Here is a 22,499-nt window from a genome sequence, read left to right as displayed (position 1 = left end):
GGGCACTACACTCTTTTCAGCCTGAGAACCACACCGAGGTGCTAATTCTCACTCTCGCACTCAGCTGCAAAGCGCTCCAACACAAGCTGGAGGTCACTCGGTTACATCGACAAATCTTCTGGTAGAGTCCAAAACCCAAAGGGAATGGATTTGACTTATTACTGGCCAAAGAGGCCAGATACCACATACTCCTGAAGCACTCACCACATGAACCCCCGAGAGATGTGATTGATTGCCTTCCCTAGGTCTACAAAACACATGCAGGGTAGTTGGACGAACTCCCACACACCCTTAAATATCCTTAGGGGATGACTAGCTGGTCCAGTGTCCTGTGACCACAAAGAAAACTGCATTGTTTTCTCCTGAATCCAAGTCTGACTAACAGACAGATTCTCCTCTTCAGTACCCTGTTGAAGGTTTTTCCAAGGAGGCAGAAGAGTGTGAGCCCTCTCTAAATAGAGGGATCCCCTTCTTGAAAAGGGGATCCCTCTATTTAGATTCCCACCACAGTCTGCCAAACGAGAGGCAACAGCCCAGACCTCAATTCAGTGTTCCAGAAGCATGTCAATCAACAACATCCAGAACCTTAAGGAACTCAGGTGGAAAGTCATCCATCTGACAGGTATGGCCAAAAGAGGCTGTTTAACTATCTCAGTGCCCTCATCCCACTCATCCCCAAATTCAGCTTCCTCTGTAGAAGATATGTCAAGCATGGCAGGTTTTTAAGTAATGTTACCAAAACATAATGACTGGAGCATCTACATCATCTGCAAATCAGATTAGCATAACAACAAAGGTTTCGTGTTATTTGCAAAATGCAAAAAATGAACTCATGCAATCCATGAGCTCCTTTTTGTAAGTGATAGTACCAATAAAAATGTATTTCCCTAAAAAGAAATGGTATCAAATGCATATTTGCACAATTACTGCCTTCCAGTTTTCTTTTCCACTGTGCCTGACCCAGATTAACTGCTCCAGCGTGCCATATATTTATATGTTTCCCAGCGCCAGACTTAATCTGTTCCAGTGAGCACAGGCACCCAAAGGGCTGGTACACAACTTGAACACACAAACAAGGACAGTGACTCACACAAAGATGTATTAGTACGAGCACACAAAGACACACTGACTGAGTAACTGGACAGAGGGAGGAGACAGAGAAATATTGTGGGATGAGGGGACACTATGTGGCCAAAGGTATCTACACACATATTTCTATTTTGGTCTGTTGACTGGTTGATGATCGCTTCAGTCCTTATTATTTCAGATCGGGAAATTTGAAGACTCAGGTTAAAAAGAAATCATATTTAAGAGAAAGTGAGTGGAAGGCCCTTTCTTGTGTCAACGTGGCAAACCAGAGGGCCACAAAGAAATGCTTCCATGCTTGTAGGAAACAAATAGTTTATATCATCAAGAACGTTTAGGCTGAAATGAAAGATTATCACGGACTCAAGCAAGTATCAGTGTGGCCAACCTATTTAGTGTTCTTGTGGCTCAATGGGAGCAAACCCCTGCAACCAGGCTCTTTCCAGAAGACTGGAAGCTGTTTAACCAAGACATGAATGCACATGGTTTTGTCATGAGATCGTAACATAGGATTTAAGTAGTTTTTGAGTCAATGGCAGCTATGGAAGTACATTTGACATATAGCAAAGAAAAAAAAATGCAAGGATTAGATAGCAACAACTGGGAGAAAAGAAAAACAAGAAATCAATTATTATTATTTCTCCATGGGTGTTGGAAATTAGACAGAGCAGTAACAGAACAAGAAATAGGAGACTTCTACAGTTGATGGAGAGAAAAGAAAATATCTGGTAAAAAGAAAAGCAAAAATGGGAGCACGCACAGAGAAAAAAGGGACAAAAAAATGTCTGACAGCAGGAGTAAAATGACATATAGAACTCCCTCTGCAGCATTTAGTCATGTGGTGTGTGGCTGCAGAGCACTTAGAAACACATGCATGCACAAAAAGTCTCACACGTATATGCAATCTATAGGCTCATTTTATTATCTTTTATGGCACACATGCAACACTGCACATACCCTGAGCAACAGTAGCAACATCAATGCCTGCCCATTACCCCAAGTTGCTACATCTGGTGAGAAATATTTACTTAAAAAATTGGATCGGTACTTATTTGATTATGAAAGGTACGAGGAGCTGGGATGGAGGTGGGTTGCAAAGTGGCTTGTAGACATGCAATTTTGAGCAGAGCAGATCAATTCATAAAGCATTTCTATGTGACATTCTCTCACTGGATGTGTGAAAGCGGGTCAGGCGAGCCATCAGCTACTTACACTTCAACTGTAGCATGTAACTCGACTTTGTGGTCTACCTAAATTAACCCTATGATTTTATATTTGGTAATGTAAGTTTATGCATATAAATACATGGTTAAAGTTAGAGAGAGAAGTGTGGTTACAATATAAAAAAGCCATAAAAAGCAGATGCCATTATTTAACCAAAACTACAATATCCCTCTAATATAGTTTTAATATTTTTTTAACTAAATTGTTTCCATCAGTGGACTAACAAACAGAACTGTGACAGTAACTCTGGCTGGAATAGTGCAGTCGTATAAAGTTATTCAGTAATGTGATTAATATGTGATCTAAAAACAGATGTCTGAAATTTATACACAACACATACTTACTGTTTAAAACACTTTAAGTACTTTTTCACTTACAACTATTGGTATAATTGATTTATATTTAGGTAGTGAGGTTGTTGCACCTTCTGACTTTTGTGATGTTGTCATCAAAGTATATATAAAAAACTCCCAAAATATACCTTGGCCTTTTTTAGATTCTGACGTGCAGTCATTGTGCAATGTCATCAAAACAAAGGAAAAAGATCAAGTATTTAGGCAAACATCTCATTTTATTAGTCTCACTGTCTCACACTGAGCGTTGATCAAAGACAAACACTGATAACGGTTTAGCTAAATTTCGGAGCTTTAGCTCTCTTTGGTTCATTGAGCAACAAAATGAGCTGCCAACCGTATTTGGATCCTATTTGGAGTTTGATGTTTTGTTGCCATTTCATAAATCAGTGCAACAGTTTTAGAACTGGCAGCTTTCAAGGTGCAATCCAAAATAAACCAACTGGTTTTAAGCTTTTTGAGAAACAGACAACGCGCAGATAATCTCCACATAACAAAGGCTGTATTATGGACGCGACAATTTACAGATGTACACATTTTTGCTTTTTGTGTGTGTGTGATAATTATCGTTATTATCACAACAGTGACTGACATACCACAAAACACTTGAGGAACTTGAGAATCTGAAAAGAAACATTTTACAGGGAAGCTTTCCACGGATGAAAAGATCTTGATGGATCAGTTAGGTAAAGTAAAAAGTAACTCACTGTCTGGCGTGTCAGAGAGAGCGGTGTATTCTCTCTTCCAGTGCGTGCACAAGCTGGTAACATGAAGCATCCAGAGGATTTCAGTCCTTGTTGGCTGCAAGAGGAAGCAGGAGTATTTTAGGCATCTTACAAAGTACATTATATTGTATGTACAGGGATTTTTTTTAGTCTTTGCACATTTGTCACACTTACATGTTTTAGATCATGAAATAAATTGTAATATCAGACAATGTTAACATGAGTTAGAGAGGTCAAATGCACTGCAATTTCAGAAAACACCAGCAAAAAGTTTAAGCTTTGTGAGTGTTGAGTACTCACCAGTTTGCTCAGCTCTCCTCTCTGTTCCCCGCTCTCTCTCTCTCCTTTCTCTCTCTCTTTTAGTAAAATAAAAGCAGGGGGAACGCAACAGGTTTTTCTGGTATGAGGCCTCATGGCTGTTTGAATAGTCCTGCAAACACACAAATATTCACTTTGAAAAGTCAGCATATCAAATTGCTAGTGCTACAAAAAGCAGTACATTAGCTTACAAATCATTCAGGGGGAGAAATTATGCACCGGTGTCTGCAGTACATTCATCCTTTAAAAAAATCCTTTTTGTGTAAAGGCCCAGTAAGCACAATTAAAGGTATTTACAAAACCTGCTCATCACTGTCTTATTTATTTATCATGGTTCTGCAAATTCAAAATGACTTGAATTTGCTTTTATGTCTCAAGTCAAGAAATCATTTTAAAACAAATACTATCTCTTCCAAATCAGTTGTCTCAAGTCTACAGCTCCGGTGGTCGTAGTGAGCGCAGCATATGTACATTCAGCTGATAACCTGCTGCGTACACAAACAGCCTGTGTGATGCAAACTGTGGGTCATAGTAGCAATTAGCTGTCATTGTCACTGTTAAATTCTCACCCTGCTTTCACAGAGCAGCAAGAGGACCAAATATAAATTAGCACTAACACAATGACACTGAGACACAGACACACTGCTCACACACTGATTCATGAACACACTGGCTGTTCTGTGTAAAACCATTTTAAGCCGCCCACTCCCCACAGCCTGCAAGAGTCAACACATAACATGCTCCAGCTAGCTGTCAAAATCCCACCAGACTTTGAACTAGCAGCATCTCGCAGAGTTATTTTTATACCTAATGTCTGAGATGCACTCGTCCACTGAAGACAAGGAGAAATCTTTCCAGGTCTTTGTACATGAATCACTGACCAAAAATACAACTGCTGTCTGATTGTGTTGTACTATGACAATCAAGAAAAGCGTGCTATTTTTGTTATTCTTTTTTTCTGTCTGTGCTTTTTATAAAATAAACTGTGCAGCGACAGGACAATAAATGAAAGAGAAATTCTATTATTTACATATTTTATACATTATCTGCTGTATCTTATGGATGCGTGTCTTTGTAAAGAGCATGTAGGAATGAATAGGAGCAAAAAAAAGGGAAAAAATACCTTAATCTTAGCACCTCAGAAGAAAGAGGTGAACTTCTTGCCAAAACCAGAGATCGCTGGAGGAAAGTGGACAAAAATGGAGAGTTAGATGAATGTTGCAGATTTCTCTGTGGGTTATTGAGCAATAAAGTAAAATTGAGTTGTAAAAGTTTCTTTTTTCTAACAGTTATTTATACTTTATTATCCTTTTTATCGTAATCAGTTCAGTACTAGATTACAACCAATTTTATGTTTAATGCGCTCTCTCTGTTTTCTGCTGATTCATTGGCGTTACCTTCTCCCAGTTTGCCAGCCTGCTCCGCGGCTCCTCCAGGCAGGATCTTAGAAAACATGCCTTCTCCTTCCATGCCCGGTTGACCTGCTGCAGCACTGCCAATACCACCAGGTCTAGGAGCAGCTTTGGAGCCTGGACAGAAATACAGCGAGTGGAAGAAAGGGAGAGGATGATGGGATGTGGGAGAAGAAACATGGCCAGAGACGAAAATACGGAAGAAGACTGAGTAGAGGAGGAATCTATATTTGTCCAGATTTCATATTCGGTGGCACCTGTTAGCAAATATGAATTTTATGATGGGATCTGGTGTCCGGTGTTGTGTGTCTATTTACCGAGCTTTAAAAATTAGGGCAGTAGAAGAACTGCATCGCTCATCAGTTGCCCTGTTGAGTTTTTTCTGCCCTTTAAGTTTGCTGATTTATTTGATTTATTTGCTTGCCTGCAGCCGTTCTTTGGTCATTAGGTCCCCTCGGATAGACCTACATAGGCTTCCTGTTTGCTGATTTCCTTCCTTAAGAAAAATTAGCTTCATCCCATTTTCAGCTGGATCTTCTATCTACTCATTCGTTGAGATGTTTAAATAATTGATTTTCCAACAAAATGGCAATTTCACTAAAATATTAATTAGCCTTTGATGTTCTGTCCCAAAACAGCACCAATCCAGGTGCTATTTTTAATTCTTCTTCTTTCGGTTTCCCTTTTACGGGTCACCACAGCGGATTATCAGCCTATCCTCCATCTCACCCTATCCTTATCATACTGTTCTTTCACATCAACATGTCCTTCCTTCCTGCATCCATGAATCTTCTACGTGATCGTCCCGTATATCCACTATCCCTCCTCTGCACATGTCCAAACCATCTTGCTCAACCTGAGCTGTCCCTCTGATGTACTTGTCCCTCCTGATTAGTCCCAATGAAAATCTTAGCATATTCAGATCTGCCACTCCAACTCGGCCTCCTGTCTTTGTATCCAAGCTACTGTCTCCAAACCACAGATCATAGCAGGTCATAGTGGCTCCACCCACTTTCTATTGCTTTGGCTGGTTGACCCCAGGTATTTAAACTCTTTCACCTTCACTACCTCTACTCCTGGAATCTTCACATCACAACGCTATATTGTGTCTTGCTTCTTCTGGCTTCCAGTCTCCTCTACAGTGTGCGCCTCCACCTCTACACACTCTTCTTCCTGCTCCCTACTCTCACTACAAATCACAGTGTCATCAGCAAACATGACTCCAGTGTCAGCTCATCTGTTAAGCTGTCCATCACCACTTCATTATAATGTTTTGTAAGGTTATTTCTAAAAAAGAAAAATGTGAATTTTCTGAATTTAAAGTTGAGCAATTAGATTCACATGATTGGACTAAAAATTAATGATTAAAAATGAAGAATGTTTTTAAAAAATCTTTCATGTCCCTCGATTTATCCATGTATGAAACAAGTTAGATTAGCTGCTCTCCCTTTAAGGTCATCCTCTCTTCAGTATAAAGACAGAAGGAAAACAACTGTCTGTAACCAAGTTTTAAGGGCAGCGACCTCAAACTAATGATCGATTCAGTATTGATTCATTTTAATAGAAAGTTACTAAAAATGTTAGAAAGGGGTAAAAAAGCATAGATATTATTTTGCGAGATGAAGATTAACACAAATACTACTATACTATTACCTAACTAACACATTATGTCGTGACTTGGCATATTCATGAGGAATTACTGCCATGAAGTGAAAGCCCTCCTGTGTGTTTTTCCACTGTTGGATTAGCTGCAGATTAATCTCAGATTAGATGAAAGAGTGCGCAGTGGTTACATAATTCAGACATAGTGGGAAGCAGTTGGCAAGTTGTGGAATTTTGGGATTCTGTGTGTTTTGTGTGTGTGATGAGTGTACAGTACCTATGCCTGTGAGCGGGGGCTGGGCAGTCTTTGAGGCCAAGACAGGTGCTGCTTTTGCTCCAATAGCTGTTGCTGGAGGTGTGTCGATCTTGGGCTGGAGGCAGAAAGAGATGGAGAGAGGGGGAGAGAAAAGGGTCAAAGTTCATCCATTTAGAAATACTGACATCCCATGTTTACCTTCTTTTCACTGCAAAAAGGTTGGAAGTAGAAGACAGTCAGGGAAAAATGTCTGTCATGTATTCACATCGCTGGTGGCAGACAGGAATTGGAGGAATGTGGGATTTAGTTCTGTTTACTCGAATAAAACTTGAATGAAAGAGTGAGACAATACGAGATAAAAAGAGAAGAAGACAGCTGAAGTGATAGATAAGAGACGGAGAGACAGAAGCAAGACTGGAGAGAAAGCTGCTCCCTTATTGTGTTGTATTGTGACAGCTCACTGAATGATGACTGACTGAATGATGACTTTCAACACTGTCAAGTGTCAGTCTGAGGGTTTTCTCTTGAAAAAGATGGAATCTCTTCTGTTAAGTGGGGTTGATTCACAAACCCAGAAGAAGAAAAAAGTGAAAAAACATATCTACAGAGTCAATGCACCCTGACATTGGTTGTTAAAGTCCCTGGAGCCCTCCTGGGGGAAAAGAACACTCTTTTGTACTAATTTGAACTGTCCCCTTTTTAAGGGGACAAATGGACTAAAACCACACACTGGAGCTTTTTCTTTAACTTCTCACCCTTACACACTGATCAGACATAACATTATGACCAATGACAGGTAAATACTAATAACTAATAACTATCGCTTCATCATGGGGCTTGTTAATATTAGGGTGCAGGTGAGCATTTTGTCTTCAAAGTTGACGCGTTAGAAGCAGGAAAAAACGGCAAGAGTAAGGATTTGAATGAATTTAACAAGAGAGAAAATGTGATGGCTAGACGACCAAGTCAAAGCATCTCCACAGCTGCAGCTCTTGTGGGGTTGTTCCGGTCTGCAGTGGTCAGTATCTATCAGAAGTGGTCACAGGAAGGGACAGTGGAGAACCAGTGACATGGTCAAGGGCAGCCAAGGCTGACAGATGAATGTGGGGAGCAAAGGCTGGCCCGTGTGGTCCGATCCAACAGATGAGCTTTCCAGCTCAAATTGCTGAAAAATCTAATGCTGGTTCTGATAGAAAGGCGTCAGAATACACAGTGCATCGCAGTTTGTTGTCTATGTTGCTGCACAATCACAGACCAGTCAACTGACCCCTGTTCACCACTGAAAGAACCATCAATGGACATGTGAGCTCACAACTGGCCCACAGAACAATGGAAGAAGTTTGTTGGCTCAGTCTGATGAATCATGTTTTCTTTGACATCACATGGATGACTGAGTGCGTGTTCGTCGCTTCACAAGGGAACACGTGGCACCAGGATGGACTTTGGGAAGAAGGCAAACTGGTGGAGTAAGTGTAAAGCTTTGTGCAATGTTCTGCTAGGAAACTCTGGGTCCTGCCATTCACCTGGATGTTATTCCCTGATGGCCGTGGCCTCTTTCAGCACGATATTGCACCGTGCCTCAAAGTAAAAATGGTTCAGGGATAGTTTGAAGACCACAAAAACGAGTTTGCGGTGTTGACTTGACCTCCAAATTCCCCAAATCTAAATCCAATCAAGCATCTGTGGGATGTGCTAGACAAAACAAGTTCGATCCATGGAGGCCCCACCTCACAACTTACTGCACTTAAAGGATCTGTTGCTAACATCTTGGTGTCAGATACACACGCAACACACCTTCAGGAGTCCCTCGACAGGGTCAGGGCTGTTTAGGCAGCAAATGGGGAACCAACGCAACATTACAGAGGTGGTCATAATGTATGCCTGATCAGTGTGTTTGATACTTTTAAAACCCCTGGAAAGAATTACTACTAACTACCAAAGTAAAGTTTTATATAAAAATGCTTCATTTCTTTTCTTTTCATTTTTTTATCTTGAGTTCTGATGTTGCTGTCAATCAAATCCATATTTAATCCATTTATTCCCTTGGCACTCATCTATGTGACACAAAGTTGCCAGTACTGGAGCTGATAGGTTCAGTTGATTTATTTGAATCTGCTGTGTCATTGTGATCAGTTTGAAAGTTTCTGTGCTGTTGTGTCCCTCTCTCTCAAACCCCCACCCCGACACCCCACTGCTCTGCATTCAACATCTGAGAACTAAATGGACAATGGCCTCAGGAAAGATACACACCAGACCATTTCTGATATCCATCACAGTAACAGCTTGGATTATCTGAACACAGGAAATATGAACCAGTGTTTGGATCCTTGTCATTTTTATCTTTTATGATAGACTGGCTCCTCTGTTTTCTGTAAACTGTGTGTGTGCAATTTATTTAAAGCTTCTATTTAAAGCAATCCATAAATAAACCTGACTTCAAAGACAGTGAACTGTTATTTTTAATCCCAAAATATGCTGCATCATTTCCATTTCATTCTTTTTGCTGCTGCAGAACATAGGTGATGCATAATGGTGCACAATGCAGCATACAGAATTTCATTATTTACAGCCACTTAATCAATGCTTTTTAATTACATAATGGACCCAACATAAGAGTGCAAGTGAATGAGTTCACACGCTGAATAATTATCATACCGCAATTTTTTTTGTTTTGTTTATGGTTTCCTGTCAGAAGCATTTGCAAAACCCATCCCTGCATAATTTTACATCAGATTTTATGAACAATTTCACTTTTCATTTTTCCTGCTGACTTTATACTAATGTACCAAAATGAAAATCATGAACACCCTTCAGCTCTGAAAGCACATTATGAATGATTCTGGGGTAGTAATAACCGGCACGGTGATAGTGGCTTTGTGAGCTTGAAAGTCATTCATATATTTACTAAAGATTGAATGAAGAGAATCTCTGAACTATCTCAGGTTTTGGGTTAAATGTCAGAGTGAGATTTTTTTGCTTCAGCTAGAAAAATAGATTGACATGGATTTCTGATTATGGAGGAAATGCAGGGTGAGAATAGATTTTTGCAAAGAGACTTTATGAGTGAGAATTTCTTGAGCATCTAGCAGACAGTGAATCAGCTACGCTGAGTTATCAACTGCCTCTCTGTTAATCACAGTGTAAGATAAAACTTGCCAGCAGAGGCGAGGCAGAATTTCAATATACTATCTGAACTGGGAGGAGGACCAGCTCTTATCTCGGGGACTGTGGAGGGACAGTGGAGGATGGAGGAGTGCAAAGGAGACAAGTGGAGACAAGCTGAAAGTGAAAGGGCTGGAGGACTAAAACAAAATAAATTGTTACTGTGCAGTAGGATGGCATATGTAATGTGAATATTGAAAGATATTTTTGTAATGGTCATGAAATACTTCTTATGTTACTTCATAAAACCAAAAACATCCTTTTATGACATTTTCTTCAAAATGTCAAATACAAATGTGAATTGAACCATTTGAGTGCACCGAAAGATGCATATTTTTTATTTTTACCTCATACAGAATAGAAAACAAAACAAGCCTCAAATCCTTACTTAGAAGAGTCATCTTTTCTTTCTGGACTCACAATTGTGGATGTTGTAGTTCCTGTTGGACCTGTCTGCCTGGCTTGGCCCATGGGTCCACCTGCTGGTCCCATCTGCCCCGGTTTGGCCTGGCCCTGTCCCATTCCCATTCCCATTCCCATGCCCATGCCTTGTCCTTGGGCTTGGGGCTGCTGCTGGGAGCTGTTGGTTGTTGTGGCACCGGGCTGCCCTGGTCTGGTTGCTGAAGTCTGGGCTTGCTGCTGGAGTTGAGCCCTCTGTCCCGGAGCCCCATCTGTCTGGGAACCCGGGCCACCTTGCCGTCCTGATCCCGTAGGCCCACCAGCAGATCCCTGAGCCCTAGCAGAGCCACTGCCAGACCTTGAGGAGCCTGAGTGGAAAAAAAGGGTGTTTTTTATAAACAGTTTGTGGCTATTGCTTGAAAATGGACTCTTCTTGCCAATAAAAAAACAGGACATTAATTCAGCACTGATTTTTTCTGCAGCTACTGCCTGAAGGCCTGTAACTGTTGTCAAAACTGAAGGAATGATTGGCAGCTGAAAGGATTCAGTCAACACATCTTTGACCTTTGCGTCATCTGTTTCTTGTCTTGTGCACACATTTCCAAGTCGGTTATGCAAGTTAGATGATTTCCGCTACCATCTTCCACAGAGAAAGTTATGCTTTTATAAAACCAAAACTACAATGTACTGATAAAAGAAGCGGCTTACTCTGGCTTTCTCTTATAAAGTACTTTCAGATTTTATTACAGTGTAATAGTAACTGACAGGAAACACAGGCATGAGATGATGACACACAACAATGTTGTGAGCATAGATGAAAGCAGTGATTTAATGACTGCAGTGCTAAGAAAACAGCCATGGTGCTGCCTGCAGATAGCACATTTCTTGGAAAACATGTGCCTGATATTATATAGTTAATTAGAAAATGTTGATCCCTGAGGGAATATATGAGTGTAAAAAAAGCATCAAACACAATCTGAACAACAGGGGTTATTAAATACTTCTACCTAAGACTTAAATGATTTAAAAAAGAACACGGTATTAACTCCAGTGCCTGCTGTAGTTTCATTTTTTAAGACACATTTATAAAAGTGACACAATCATGTGTTCAGTATTAAGGTTAAGCTCATGGATCAGCATTATTAGATCAGACACTAAAAACAAGAAACGAGCTTCATTAGTTAGGGATATATAATAGTGCAGGTGCTATTATGAAAAAGTTTTGAGATTTATGGCGAAAAGCAATATAAGTGTTTTTTTTATTTTAAACTAAACTAACTGAAACATACTTCAGTCTAATCTATATCGCCCACATAAGCAGAATCCGAATGAGATCTAATGCTGTTGTTCTCAGGAAAAGGACTTTTAGTTGATGCATCTTTTACTGCTTCTTCATTGTCTTTCATTATAAAGACAATGACATTATAACGTAGTGTGTAATATAACATTCAATAATATATAATTGCTTTCAATTCTCAGATAAATGTGCAGTTAATTAGAAAATATAAATCAATTGAACAGTCAGTCCAATAATCACATAATCAATAACTTAGATAAACTCTTTCTAGTCTGTACAATATTTTGCAATATACTTAAGTCAACGGGTTTCGAATACACTGTAATTAACCTATACATTGAGGTATAAAGTACAAAGACTGCGCTCTAATCATGTTTGACAAGAGATTCAACATTCGTATGTACCTGGTGGCTGCCCCTGCATGTCCACTGGACCCTGGGACTTGCTACGTGAAGACCTGTGTGGGTCGCCCTGTCTGGAGGAACGCTGGCCATGATGATGCCCAGATGAGTCGCGGGAGTAGTCGGAAGAGTGGTACCCACCGGATCTTGAGTCAACACGTCTTCCTGTAGATGAAGATCTTCCTGAGGGATCATGGCGCATAGATGGGTCTTTGGGGTGCCCCTTAGAGGATCTTGAGGACCTAGGCTCATCTGAATGACGTGAGGAGGAAGAATGGCGGCTAGAACTGCCATGGTGTCTGTGGTCGCGAGATGATGAGTGTCGCCCTGTGTGGCCATACTCATCTTGGGGCCACAGGTCCTCCTCAGGAGGCTCATCATAATCATGGTAGGTGTGTTTGACACTGTGCCGGCTCCTCCCAGAGTGGCTGCTACCGTAGTGACGAGAACTGGAGCGTGGCTTCTCAAACCAGTCGGTTTCTTCTTGGCCCAGATGGTAGGCTTTGGAAACCGAGAGCAGATCACAGTCAATCTCCATGTCGTTCGGAGACAGCGGCATGCAGGCTGAAAGAAGGAAGAAGGCAGGAGGAAGACCAACCGCATGCAAAAGAAAAGAGTGGGTAGGGGTAGACACAGAAAGAAGGGCAGAAAAATAAAAATAAAAGTTTTACATCCATGCACTTAACACTTAAAACATGTAAACTTCACACAATACAAGACAATATTACCAGAATAAAACAAACACTGCAAAACTGTCTGCTTTGGCTGCTGTTTTTGTGTTCATTTCAAATTAAAAGCCAGTGACAGAGGAGGACAGATATCCTGCACTAAGACACTGTATAACTGCTCTGGCAAGACAAAGCAGGTATATAAAACAGTCAACCTCTATTTAATTGCTGATTTGAGACAATAACACCTCTTTGACGGAATAAATATCAAACCTATAGGGGGGGACTGTTTTGCAGTGTAGATCCAAACACATGTAAAAACATAAGTAAAGATAAAAACCTGTAAAGAAAAAACAATGCATTTGTGTCGTGCAAAGACCTTTCAAGTGAATCAGAGTGTAGCGAATGACGAAAACGACCACGCCGAAGAACCATGCGAGTTTGGAACAGACAGACGACTGGACGGACAGGCGGAAGGACGGACAGGCAGGCAGACAGACAGATAGCAGTCCACTGATACGAGAGCTCCGAGTGACTCTCAGGATGACGAAAACATTAGCATGCAACAGCTATATCTGTCTCTTTTTTACTTTCTTTTTCTTTGCTAAGTCTAGCCTTTGGGTGGGTGGGGGACGTTTAGATAAACGTTGGGAGCAGTAGAAGGTAGTGAGACTGTGTGGGATTTCATCTCCCACAATTACCTTCGCTGTCTGACACAGCGCAATGATAATCGTCTATAAAGTATGTATCATCCGATTTGTAGACGTGTGTCCGGGGAAGGTCCCTTATGTGGTCTTGAACATCTGGCAGCGAGTGACTGGAACCATAATGGCCATAATAGTATTTACATCTACCGCTGTGACTGTCATACGGGTCGGGACCTAAACTTGACGATCGCCCAGAACCCATGAACCTCCCCAAAGGACTCAGGGGACTCTCCTCTTCAGAGTATTGTCGGGTTGGATGGCGCCCCCTGTAGCCAGATCGATAGGAGCGGTCGTCCCTCTCATAGGATCGGCTGCGATACCCGGAGTAGTCCCTGGCTGAGATCTTGTCCATGCCGTAGCCAGTGGAGCGGGAACGGCCAGTGGAGGTGTAGTAAATTCGATCGTCCTCATCCACCGTCATACTATAGTATCGACTACCATGAGTGGTGCCACTGCCACTGTCGTAAGCACTCCTCTTAAAACCGTAATCCTCGATCAGCTGGCGTCCTCGAATGTGAGAGGAGGGGTAAGCCGCACCTGTCACTGAGGAATAGGAGGCCAGGTCTGCCTCCACATCCCGTGCCTCCTCAATCGGGGAAAACTTGGAGATTTTTTGCTCCATACTCCCCAGCTTCCTGTGCTTGCTGCGCTTGGATGACATGACAGCAGGAGCCAGAAGGGTTCTGGAGGACGGTGAAGGTTTCTGTACCCCAGAGCGGATGCTGCCATGTTTGTAGTCGAAGTCATAGAAATAGGGGGATCCCCCACCCATGCTAGCGCTGCTGCTGCCCCCTAGAGGTCCGTGCCTGTAGCTGCTCTTACCCCTGCCATGGTGGTCGTACAGCTCTTCCTGCATCGCTGCTTCCTCCTCGGGTGCCCTGCCATAAGAGGAGCTGCCAGTTCCCCCGCGCGTCGTGCCAGTGGTGCTGCTGTGGCTGTGGATGTCGCCCGGGTAACGCCCACTGCCGCCATGATGCATCATGTCCCCTGTCATCGTGCCCAGCCCATCTTTTGCCGTCAGCTCGCTAACATCATCTATCATCATGTAGTTCCTCGGAATGTTTTGCTCTAAACCAGGAGCCCCATACATCCCATCTGCTGTGCTGTAGGTGGAAGGACTGTCTACAGAGTGCCCGTAGGCATTGGACACAGTGGAAGTATACTGTCCATATGAGCTGGCTGTGGTGGTGGTGTAGCCATAAGTATTAGCAGTAGTTGTGGTATACTGGCCATATGAACTTGTGGTAGTGGAAGTATATTGGCCATATGTACTGGGGGGCATTGTTGAGTACCCACCGTAGCTGCTGGACACCGGTGCTGACCCATAGGGCCCATACGAGCTTGCCATTGTTGTTGCTGCAGTGTACTGAGCATAGGATGGGGCTCCACTGGAATAGATAGCATCCTGAGCAGTAGTGGTAACCACAACAGTAGGGTTGCTAATAGTCTCATAGTTGGTGGGCATCTTGTGCTCTAGATCGGCCAATGAAGTCTGCCTCGGTCTTCCTGGATGAACTGTGAGGATATCAACTTGGGGCTGACCAGGGTATGGTGTGGTCTGGCTGGGGTAGGAGGACACAGCGCTGGGATAGGGTGAGCTGTGGGTGGGGTATGGTGGCTGACCGGGTGGTGCTGGCCCAAAACCTGTATGCCCTGGCTGAGGCTGAGGCTGAGGTGCAGCTGGTAACCCCATGTCTGTCTGGGGGTATGGGGGCTGAGTTTGGGGGTAGGTGTGAGAAGGATATGAGGTTTGAGGTTGATAGGTAGGTCCAGGAGGGGGAGCATGGGTTTGAAGGGGAGTGGGTTGTGGCAGTGCCTGTGACTGTGACACTGTTGGGTAGGGAGGCTGGTTGAATGTTGCAGACTGGTATGGTACACTTGGTTGCTGAGATGGAGCTGCTGGTTGGCTTTGGGGGTACTGACAAGAAAGGAAGGACGAGGTGGGTGGGTATTGGGCTGCGGTGTTGAGGTCACTGGTGAACTGGCTGAGAGGGGCGGTGCTTGGTCTGGTTGTTAGTAGCCCATTACTCTCATGTGACGCAGCTGCAGCTGCTAAACGTAAGTTATTCAACTCACTATCAGACATATAGTCCCTGGTGTCCCCCATACACCTCAGGTAGGCAATATCCCTTCTCTCCCTCTCCTTGACCAATGTCTCCTTCCTTTGGTGGATCCCCAGCTCAAGGTATCTCAGCTTAGCATCAATTTCTTTCTCTTCTTCCTCTAGTTCAGCTTGCTGCTTTCTCAGCTTGGTTGACTCTTGCTCCACGGCCTTGAGCTCATGGGTGAGGTCTTTGAGGAGGCTGGCTTTCGCAGCCAGGCCAGACCTGGAGCTGGGCTTGAGGCTGGGCACGGAGGGCAGGTAGACCTGTTGGAGGGCTGGTGTCATCATGGGCAGGTGAGCTGATGTAACAGTCTCGTCTGGAGGAGGGCTAGGCAGGGTTCGCTTGACCTTGCGGAGCAGTGAGCTCTGCTGTAGGGCTGCCAGCTGGAGAGAGAGAGACAGAAGAGAGAGAAAGAAAGAAAGAGAGACGGGGGAAGGAGTGGAAGAGGAGAAGAATATGGGGGGGGGGATTGGTGATGTAAAACATCAGATGTGGGGAATGAGGAGATCAGTGTGATAACAGTGGTTAGGAAGATCAATGGAATAGGAATGGGGGATGGAGAAATGGGAGGTGCATGTGTGTTGGGGGGGGTAAGTGAGAATTTGAGATGAACATGGCGAGGTATGGATAATGGGGAAAATCAATAGCAAAGATAGATGAAAAAACAGGTGAAGCAATTAAGCAGAGCAGATGAGTGAGATGTAAAAATGGTTGAGGAAACAAATAAGGTAAAATAAAATAAAATAAAATAAGAAAAATAAATTAATGTACAGGGTTATAGGTAAAGGGAGAGAGTTGGCGGGAGAGATGACATGCACAAAATATGAGTAGAAGAGGAGGAAGGGAGGAAGAAAAACTCAAAAAGAGAAAAAAAGGGGTCAAAGAACAGAAGAAACAAGGAAAGGACGCAACGACAGGGCCATATAAGGGAGACAAAGGAAACACACATAGACAAAAGGACAAAGACAACAGGAAACAAGAGTGGAGTTTGTGTTAGCAGACATACAAAAACAGTGAAATGAGTGGCAACTGTGATAGAGTATTCCATTAATTTAATAGCTACTAATGCAATGAATTTCTCTTTTTTTTTTTGTTTTTACAGTTTTGAGTTGATATTTTCAGAAATTTGGGATTTATACCTTTATCTTAATATTTTCTTAATAATTTGTTAATTCTTATAAAATAATTAGTAATGATGAGACCAGTAAACAACCTAAGTTTAATTAAAGGTTGTGGAGACAGCATGTAGTTTTGTTATGCTAAAATCTATATTCTTACTTAGAATGCACCATGGAATAACAAAAAACCCCAACATAATAGGCATATGAAGTACAGTATAATGAAGCAAATGAATATACTGGAAGATATAGCTGGATTTAAAGGCTGGCTAAATGAACCACCATGGCTTTTACAATTTTCCACTGTAAAATCTACTAAAAATAGAGAACAAAAATTAGGATTATCATTGATTTTTGATTTAGCTGTAAATTTTGACTGCTTAATATTGAATTAATAAAATGCTGAATTTGTGTGGGCTTCCCTGTCAAAACCAGTCAATGATGTGACCATCAAAATAATCTGTGTTTATCTTTGTCTTTATACTGTGTGTAAATAATATATCATCCCATTTGTTCCTACCAAACATATATTGAAATTGTAAATAGATCATAGTGTGTTGTGTGTTATTTTTCATTTCAGTCTGTGTGTAGGCGGAAGCATAAAGAGAAATCCCCTCTGGGACCTATTATTTTCACAATCCTAACATGGAGGCAGTGAAAAATACACTATGAAACACTTTTCAAAGGGTCAGAAGAATACAATGATATATATATATATATATATATATATATATATATATATATATATATATATATATATATATATATATATATATATATATATATATATGTAAATAGGTACAGTTGGGGTCAGAATGACATTTTAGAGGATGAATGTCATTTTGGATTTTCTCTTTCTACAAAAGATCTAGACAAAGACCCAAACTTCACCCTGAAAATGAAAGGAAATATCGCTATGAACTGAGAGAGTGCTTACTGCGAAAGAAAATATCCCTGCTTCAAAATCTTAGCCTTCAAACAAGACTGAAACTTCCAAATCCTTTCTGGAGAAAAGCTTTAGGGTCAGTCGAGACAAAGATTGAGCTGTTTGGCCGCAATCGCTACAGGTTTGTTTGGGCGAGTAAAATTCAGGAGTTCCGATCTAGGAAAACAGTGCCGACTGCAAAGCATGGTGGTGGTAGCATCATGTTTTGGGGCTGTTTTGCTGCCAGTTGTGCTGGTACATTGCATAAAGTGGATGGAATAATGAAGAAGGAGGACTACCTCCAAACTCTTCAACTTCACCAATGGTTCAATGGTTGATTAACATTAAGCTTCTGGTATGTCCTATGTCTGAAAATTTTTGGACTATGCTTCGAAACTGGGTCCATGCCAAGAAACCAACCAAATTAAATAAACTATTCTAATTCTGCAAGAGAAAAGTGGTCAGATATCCAGCCAGAATTATGTCAGAAGCTTGTTGAAGGTTAAAAAAACATGCAGTCATGATGCAACCAACTGAGGAAGATTCAACCAAATATTACTGGGGGTGTATATATACTTTTCAATTTTCAGTCCAATTCTTGTTCTCTAAAATCGTGAAAGATGTATGATGTATAATCATTTTACTGAATTCAACAAAATCAATAAAAGCCCCAACTTATACATTTGCATAAATCCATGACTAGCATATGTAAACTTCTGACCTCAACCATACATCACAGCATTTAAAAAAACCAAAAAACAATAACTCTCACCCAGGGAAAACCGGATGGGTAGTTGTTGTTACCCAAAACAAGTTAAGTAACATCTTTGCCACATTTCAACAGAGTTGAAAGTTGGTTGAAAATTGAGAGGTGAAGAGTTGTTCTTAGGGTATTAGGGTGTGTGTCTTTGGCTTTACTAGGGTAGATTTTACACTCATTGACACCAGCTGTCATTGTTAGGACAATTTGGCTGAAACAGAAGAGTTAAAATACTGTTTCAGTCTGAGCTGCTATTAATAACGTAACATAAACTTCAAATGAACATAATGTACACTAAAGCATTCTTAAGTAATTGCACTTAAGCACAAAACAGTCCTGAGATCTACTAGTCTACAGTCTGTGCACGAACATTCTAGTAGCATCTGTATCAAATGTGACTGTTCACATATGTTTTATTGGTCCTTTTTTTAATTTTATTTTTTTTCCAGACAACCATTATACTGTCATATTGTAGCACAGTGTTTTGTGGTGGCATTAATTAATTCCCTAAGCTATTGTTGTTAATTGATTTTCAGGTATGGTTGTTGAGACAATATAGGTAAGTATGTAATGTCCATTTAAAAGAGTTATTGCTCCTGCTATGCGAGCAAGGGAGTTTCTGTTACCATTGAAACAGTTTAAATACACAGAATGGGTCACAATTATGGCTTAATGTTTTTGTTTTTTACTCTTCAAACCCCAGTAAATAATAGGGGTGGCTGTAGCTCAGGAGGTAGAGCAGGTCAGGCATCGACTGGAGTGTGAATGTGTGTGAATGTTAGGCAGAAAGCACTTAGGGCATAGAACAAAAATGTGCTTGTATGAATGGGTCTGAATTGGTGAATGAGGCATGTTGTATAAAGTGCTTTCAGTGTTCAGGTAGAGTAGAGAAGCGCTATATAAAACCAGTCCATTTACCATAATATGTAAATTGTTGAAACAGCATAGACCTTTATAAATTTAGTCGGAGATAAACGGAAGTTTTGTAGTTTGATCAAATTTAGTTAGTTTGTGGGCAAGCTGCTAGGCTCTTTATCAGTTTTTAAAATCAAGGCCCAGAGTAACTCAAGAGACCTCAATAATAGAGCACATTTTGACTTTGCATGCCAGCTACTGCTGAGGTGTTACTGGTTTCAAACAGAAGATGAGGTCGTAAAACTACAAAACAATAACAAAATCTGAAAAATAATCTAACAAAGGGAATTACTCATCATAGCATCCACATGAAACATTCATAGCACTCAGAAAATGAAAACAAGGGCAACATCGAATGAAAGAAATGGTTTCAAAGTTACACAGAGGCCATTCAGTATTAATGCCCTTGCTAGGTTTTGACTCAAATAAACAATATAAAACTGAGCCTGTTGTTGAGAGCAACGTTATTAAATGTGCTAACTGGCCCGCTGCAGGAGTTTAAAATGTACCAATTTATTTATTAATTGTTAAAAATATTTTTCCACTGTTTTAGTCTATCATTTGATTTTACTGTTTTATATGCGGCTTATAAATCTCTTCACTCTGAATTAAAATATGAATGTAGCATGAAGGATGTAACATATGAAAAGTAATAAATAGTAAGACAAACTTTACATCTTTTGGATACTACTGTAACCTTTGCATACAGAATCACCATCTGTGCATTGCTTTATTTTCAGCTATAAAGTTAAAATAACAGGATTTAATGTTCATCCCACTTTCTTTTCAACTAAAACTTTGACAAAATTTTAGATAATTTTGTGTGAAAGTTAACCAGTGCTGTCATTTTTCCTATAAAATTTGTACTTTTTAACAATATCCAGTGATATTAGTGGTTATCTAGACTGTATCCATCTGAATAACATCATTAACTATAAATTTCAATGGCTTTTAGTGTATATCACCATGGTTTGAATGGCTTTACCTGGTTCTGAAGTGCTTGTTGTTGATACAGGGACAACCTGGCCTTCGTGTGCTCATCTGTGGTGGGGCTTAGAGACTTGGGATCTGACATTGACCTCTGAGTGCTCTTGATGGGTCGGGGCACAGAGGGGTGTCGCTGGGGAGATTCGGCTGTGTAGGACTTCTGCTGAGGTGTTACATGGGCCTTGTTCAGTCGCTCGCTTGACAGAGAAGTCTCTATGAGGCGGTGAGGGGACACCGGAGAGACCGGAGAGTAGAGGACTTGTGGAGATTTGGGGGCTGTTTGCTGCTGGCGAATGATGCTGGAGATCGATTCATTGTGGAGATGGTTGTGAGGCTGGTAATTAATGTCGAGTGGGTCAGGACGTCGGCGCTCAAATTTGGCAGCATTTGCGGCAATCTGCTGCTGGCGTTGCTGGGTGAGAAGGTCAGAACCTGACTGTTGTGTGCCAGTACCGGCAGAGGACGAATATGGACTGACTGTGGTTGGTACACTTAGCTGTGGAGCTACAACTCCCTGTGACTGGGCTTCTGGATCAGTCTGGCAAGCTAGAGATTGTCCTTTTTGAGTTCGCTCTGGTCCAGAGATATAGTGCACAATCTCTACTTTGTTAGGGTCTGGTACTGTCACATGGATTGCTGGGGAGACTCTTCCTAGGTGCTCCACTTCCGTCTGGCAAGACATTTCCCTGATTGTCTGAACGCCAATATTGGAGGAAACCATCTTAGTTTTGTCAGTTTTGGTATCAGTAGCTAAGGTGGCTGTAGTGGCAGTGCTGCTGCCAGCTGCACTGGACTCAGAGTGCCTTGAGAAACGCGAGCGCCTTCGGCGGACCGGATGCTCTGTCTCAGCCTTGTCCTCGTCATCATCTGTCTGGACAGAGCAGTCAACGCTGCGACCACGCCTCCTGGTGCGATGACGCATCATGTACCTGGCGATGGAGAAAATACACGAAAAACAAAAAATAAAGAACTATATTTAGGTTGCTGTCAAGTAATTTTGTAAATCTACTGGCAATATAGGGTATGAAAAAGTGATAACTACAATGCAATAAAGTGCTATGAATATAAATTGTTAACACAAACATTTATCCTCATCCTTTTTGTGTGTGAACTTTTTTATGTTAGTATGCTACTGTATATACTATTGTTCCAACCTTTCCTTCAAGTGATTGATTTATTCTACATGGTATTATTCATAAAATATTAATAAAACCTGTTTCTCCTTGGGTCTTAAATTTAATTACAGACACGTGAAGTAAATTGCAAGGCTATTAAAATAACCTTTGCCTATATACACACAGTTTCACCTCTTACACCCCTCCTCTTTCCCCGTCACTCCATACACTCACACACTGTTTACCTCTCCTCTCCATCTTCATCGTCAGTCTGCACACAGCTATCCACAATCCTGCGGGGGGAGCCGTAGAACACCACGCCATCTCCATCCAAGCTATCTCTAGTCAGTCTGCTCATGGAGCTGTGTTTTCTCATGTTGGTCCTGGCCTCCATTTGCTCCTCCTGGCTCCTCAGGCACATCTCTGACGAGGAGTTGGGCAGAGAACGGGAGCCCATATGAGAGTCTGCGTAGGGGTGCAGCGGCTGTCCATCCAGCTGTACAAAAAAACCATGGGGTTTTAATATTGCTATAAAGCAGTGATTCAAATCAGAACGACAAGGTTGTGTAGCTGCACTTCACAAACACATTTCTTCAAGATAAAAAGGTACACATATCTGTCTGAATGCAGAGTGTCACATGCATACACAGCTTAAGAGCCAGCTACCAATGTTTTTCATTAACCCCACCCCACCCCCACCTGCATGATCTGGGTGACAGCAGCGGTTTTCTGTCTCTTCTGCTCTTCAAGCTGCTGCTGGAGCTGCTGCTGTAAAGACTGGATCTGATCTAGCTGGGACTTCTGCTGAGCCAGCTGCTCCCGCTGTAGAACAAGTTGTTTCTCACGTTCATGCTGTTGCTGCTGCAGAACCTAAACAAAAAGTGTCGGTGGAGATGGGAAGAGAAAGAAGGACATATGGGCAAAAACACAGACAGAGCGAGATAACATAACAGAACAGAGCGTG

General features: G+C 41.7%; 1 protein-coding gene across 6 annotated transcripts in view; it reads right to left on the bottom strand.

Annotated features, from left to right (window-relative positions):
- Window positions 1–22,499, bottom strand: part of bsna (bassoon presynaptic cytomatrix protein a) — a 125,708-nt gene that overhangs the window by 7,365 nt on the left and 95,844 nt on the right. For 2 of the 6 annotated variants that reach the window (XM_085259527.1, XM_085259531.1), the window contains 11 exons: window positions 22,235–22,405; window positions 21,781–22,031; window positions 20,419–21,349; window positions 13,605–16,098; window positions 12,239–12,736; window positions 10,559–10,905; window positions 6,998–7,091; window positions 5,104–5,235; window positions 4,830–4,885; window positions 3,689–3,818; window positions 3,371–3,464 (listed from right to left, as the gene is read on the bottom strand). In XM_085259527.1, coding sequence (XP_085115653.1) covers window positions 4,845–4,885; window positions 5,104–5,235; window positions 6,998–7,091; window positions 10,559–10,905; window positions 12,239–12,736; window positions 13,605–16,098; window positions 20,419–21,349; window positions 21,781–22,031; window positions 22,235–22,405 — 4,959 coding nt within the window. In that variant the 3' untranslated portion in view covers window positions 3,371–3,464; window positions 3,689–3,818; window positions 4,830–4,844. Of the gene's footprint in view, window positions 1–3,370; window positions 3,465–3,688; window positions 3,819–4,829; window positions 4,886–5,103; window positions 5,236–6,997; window positions 7,092–10,558; window positions 10,906–12,238; window positions 12,800–13,604; window positions 16,099–20,418; window positions 21,350–21,780; window positions 22,032–22,234; window positions 22,406–22,499 lie in introns of all 6 variants that reach the window. The other 4 variants (XM_085259530.1, XM_085259529.1, XM_085259528.1 and 1 more) reach the window with 3 other exon arrangements.

The sequence above is a fragment of the Mchenga conophoros genome, linkage group LG20 (genome assembly GCF_057382185.1).
Source record: "Mchenga conophoros isolate Kocher_MC1m ecotype Shallow Benthic linkage group LG20, M_conophoros_male_GT1.1, whole genome shotgun sequence".
In the NCBI taxonomy this organism is placed as follows: domain Eukaryota; kingdom Metazoa; phylum Chordata; class Actinopteri; order Cichliformes; family Cichlidae; genus Mchenga; species Mchenga conophoros.
Note: the sequence above shows the minus strand (reverse complement) of the source record. Positions and strands in the feature narration are given on the sequence as shown.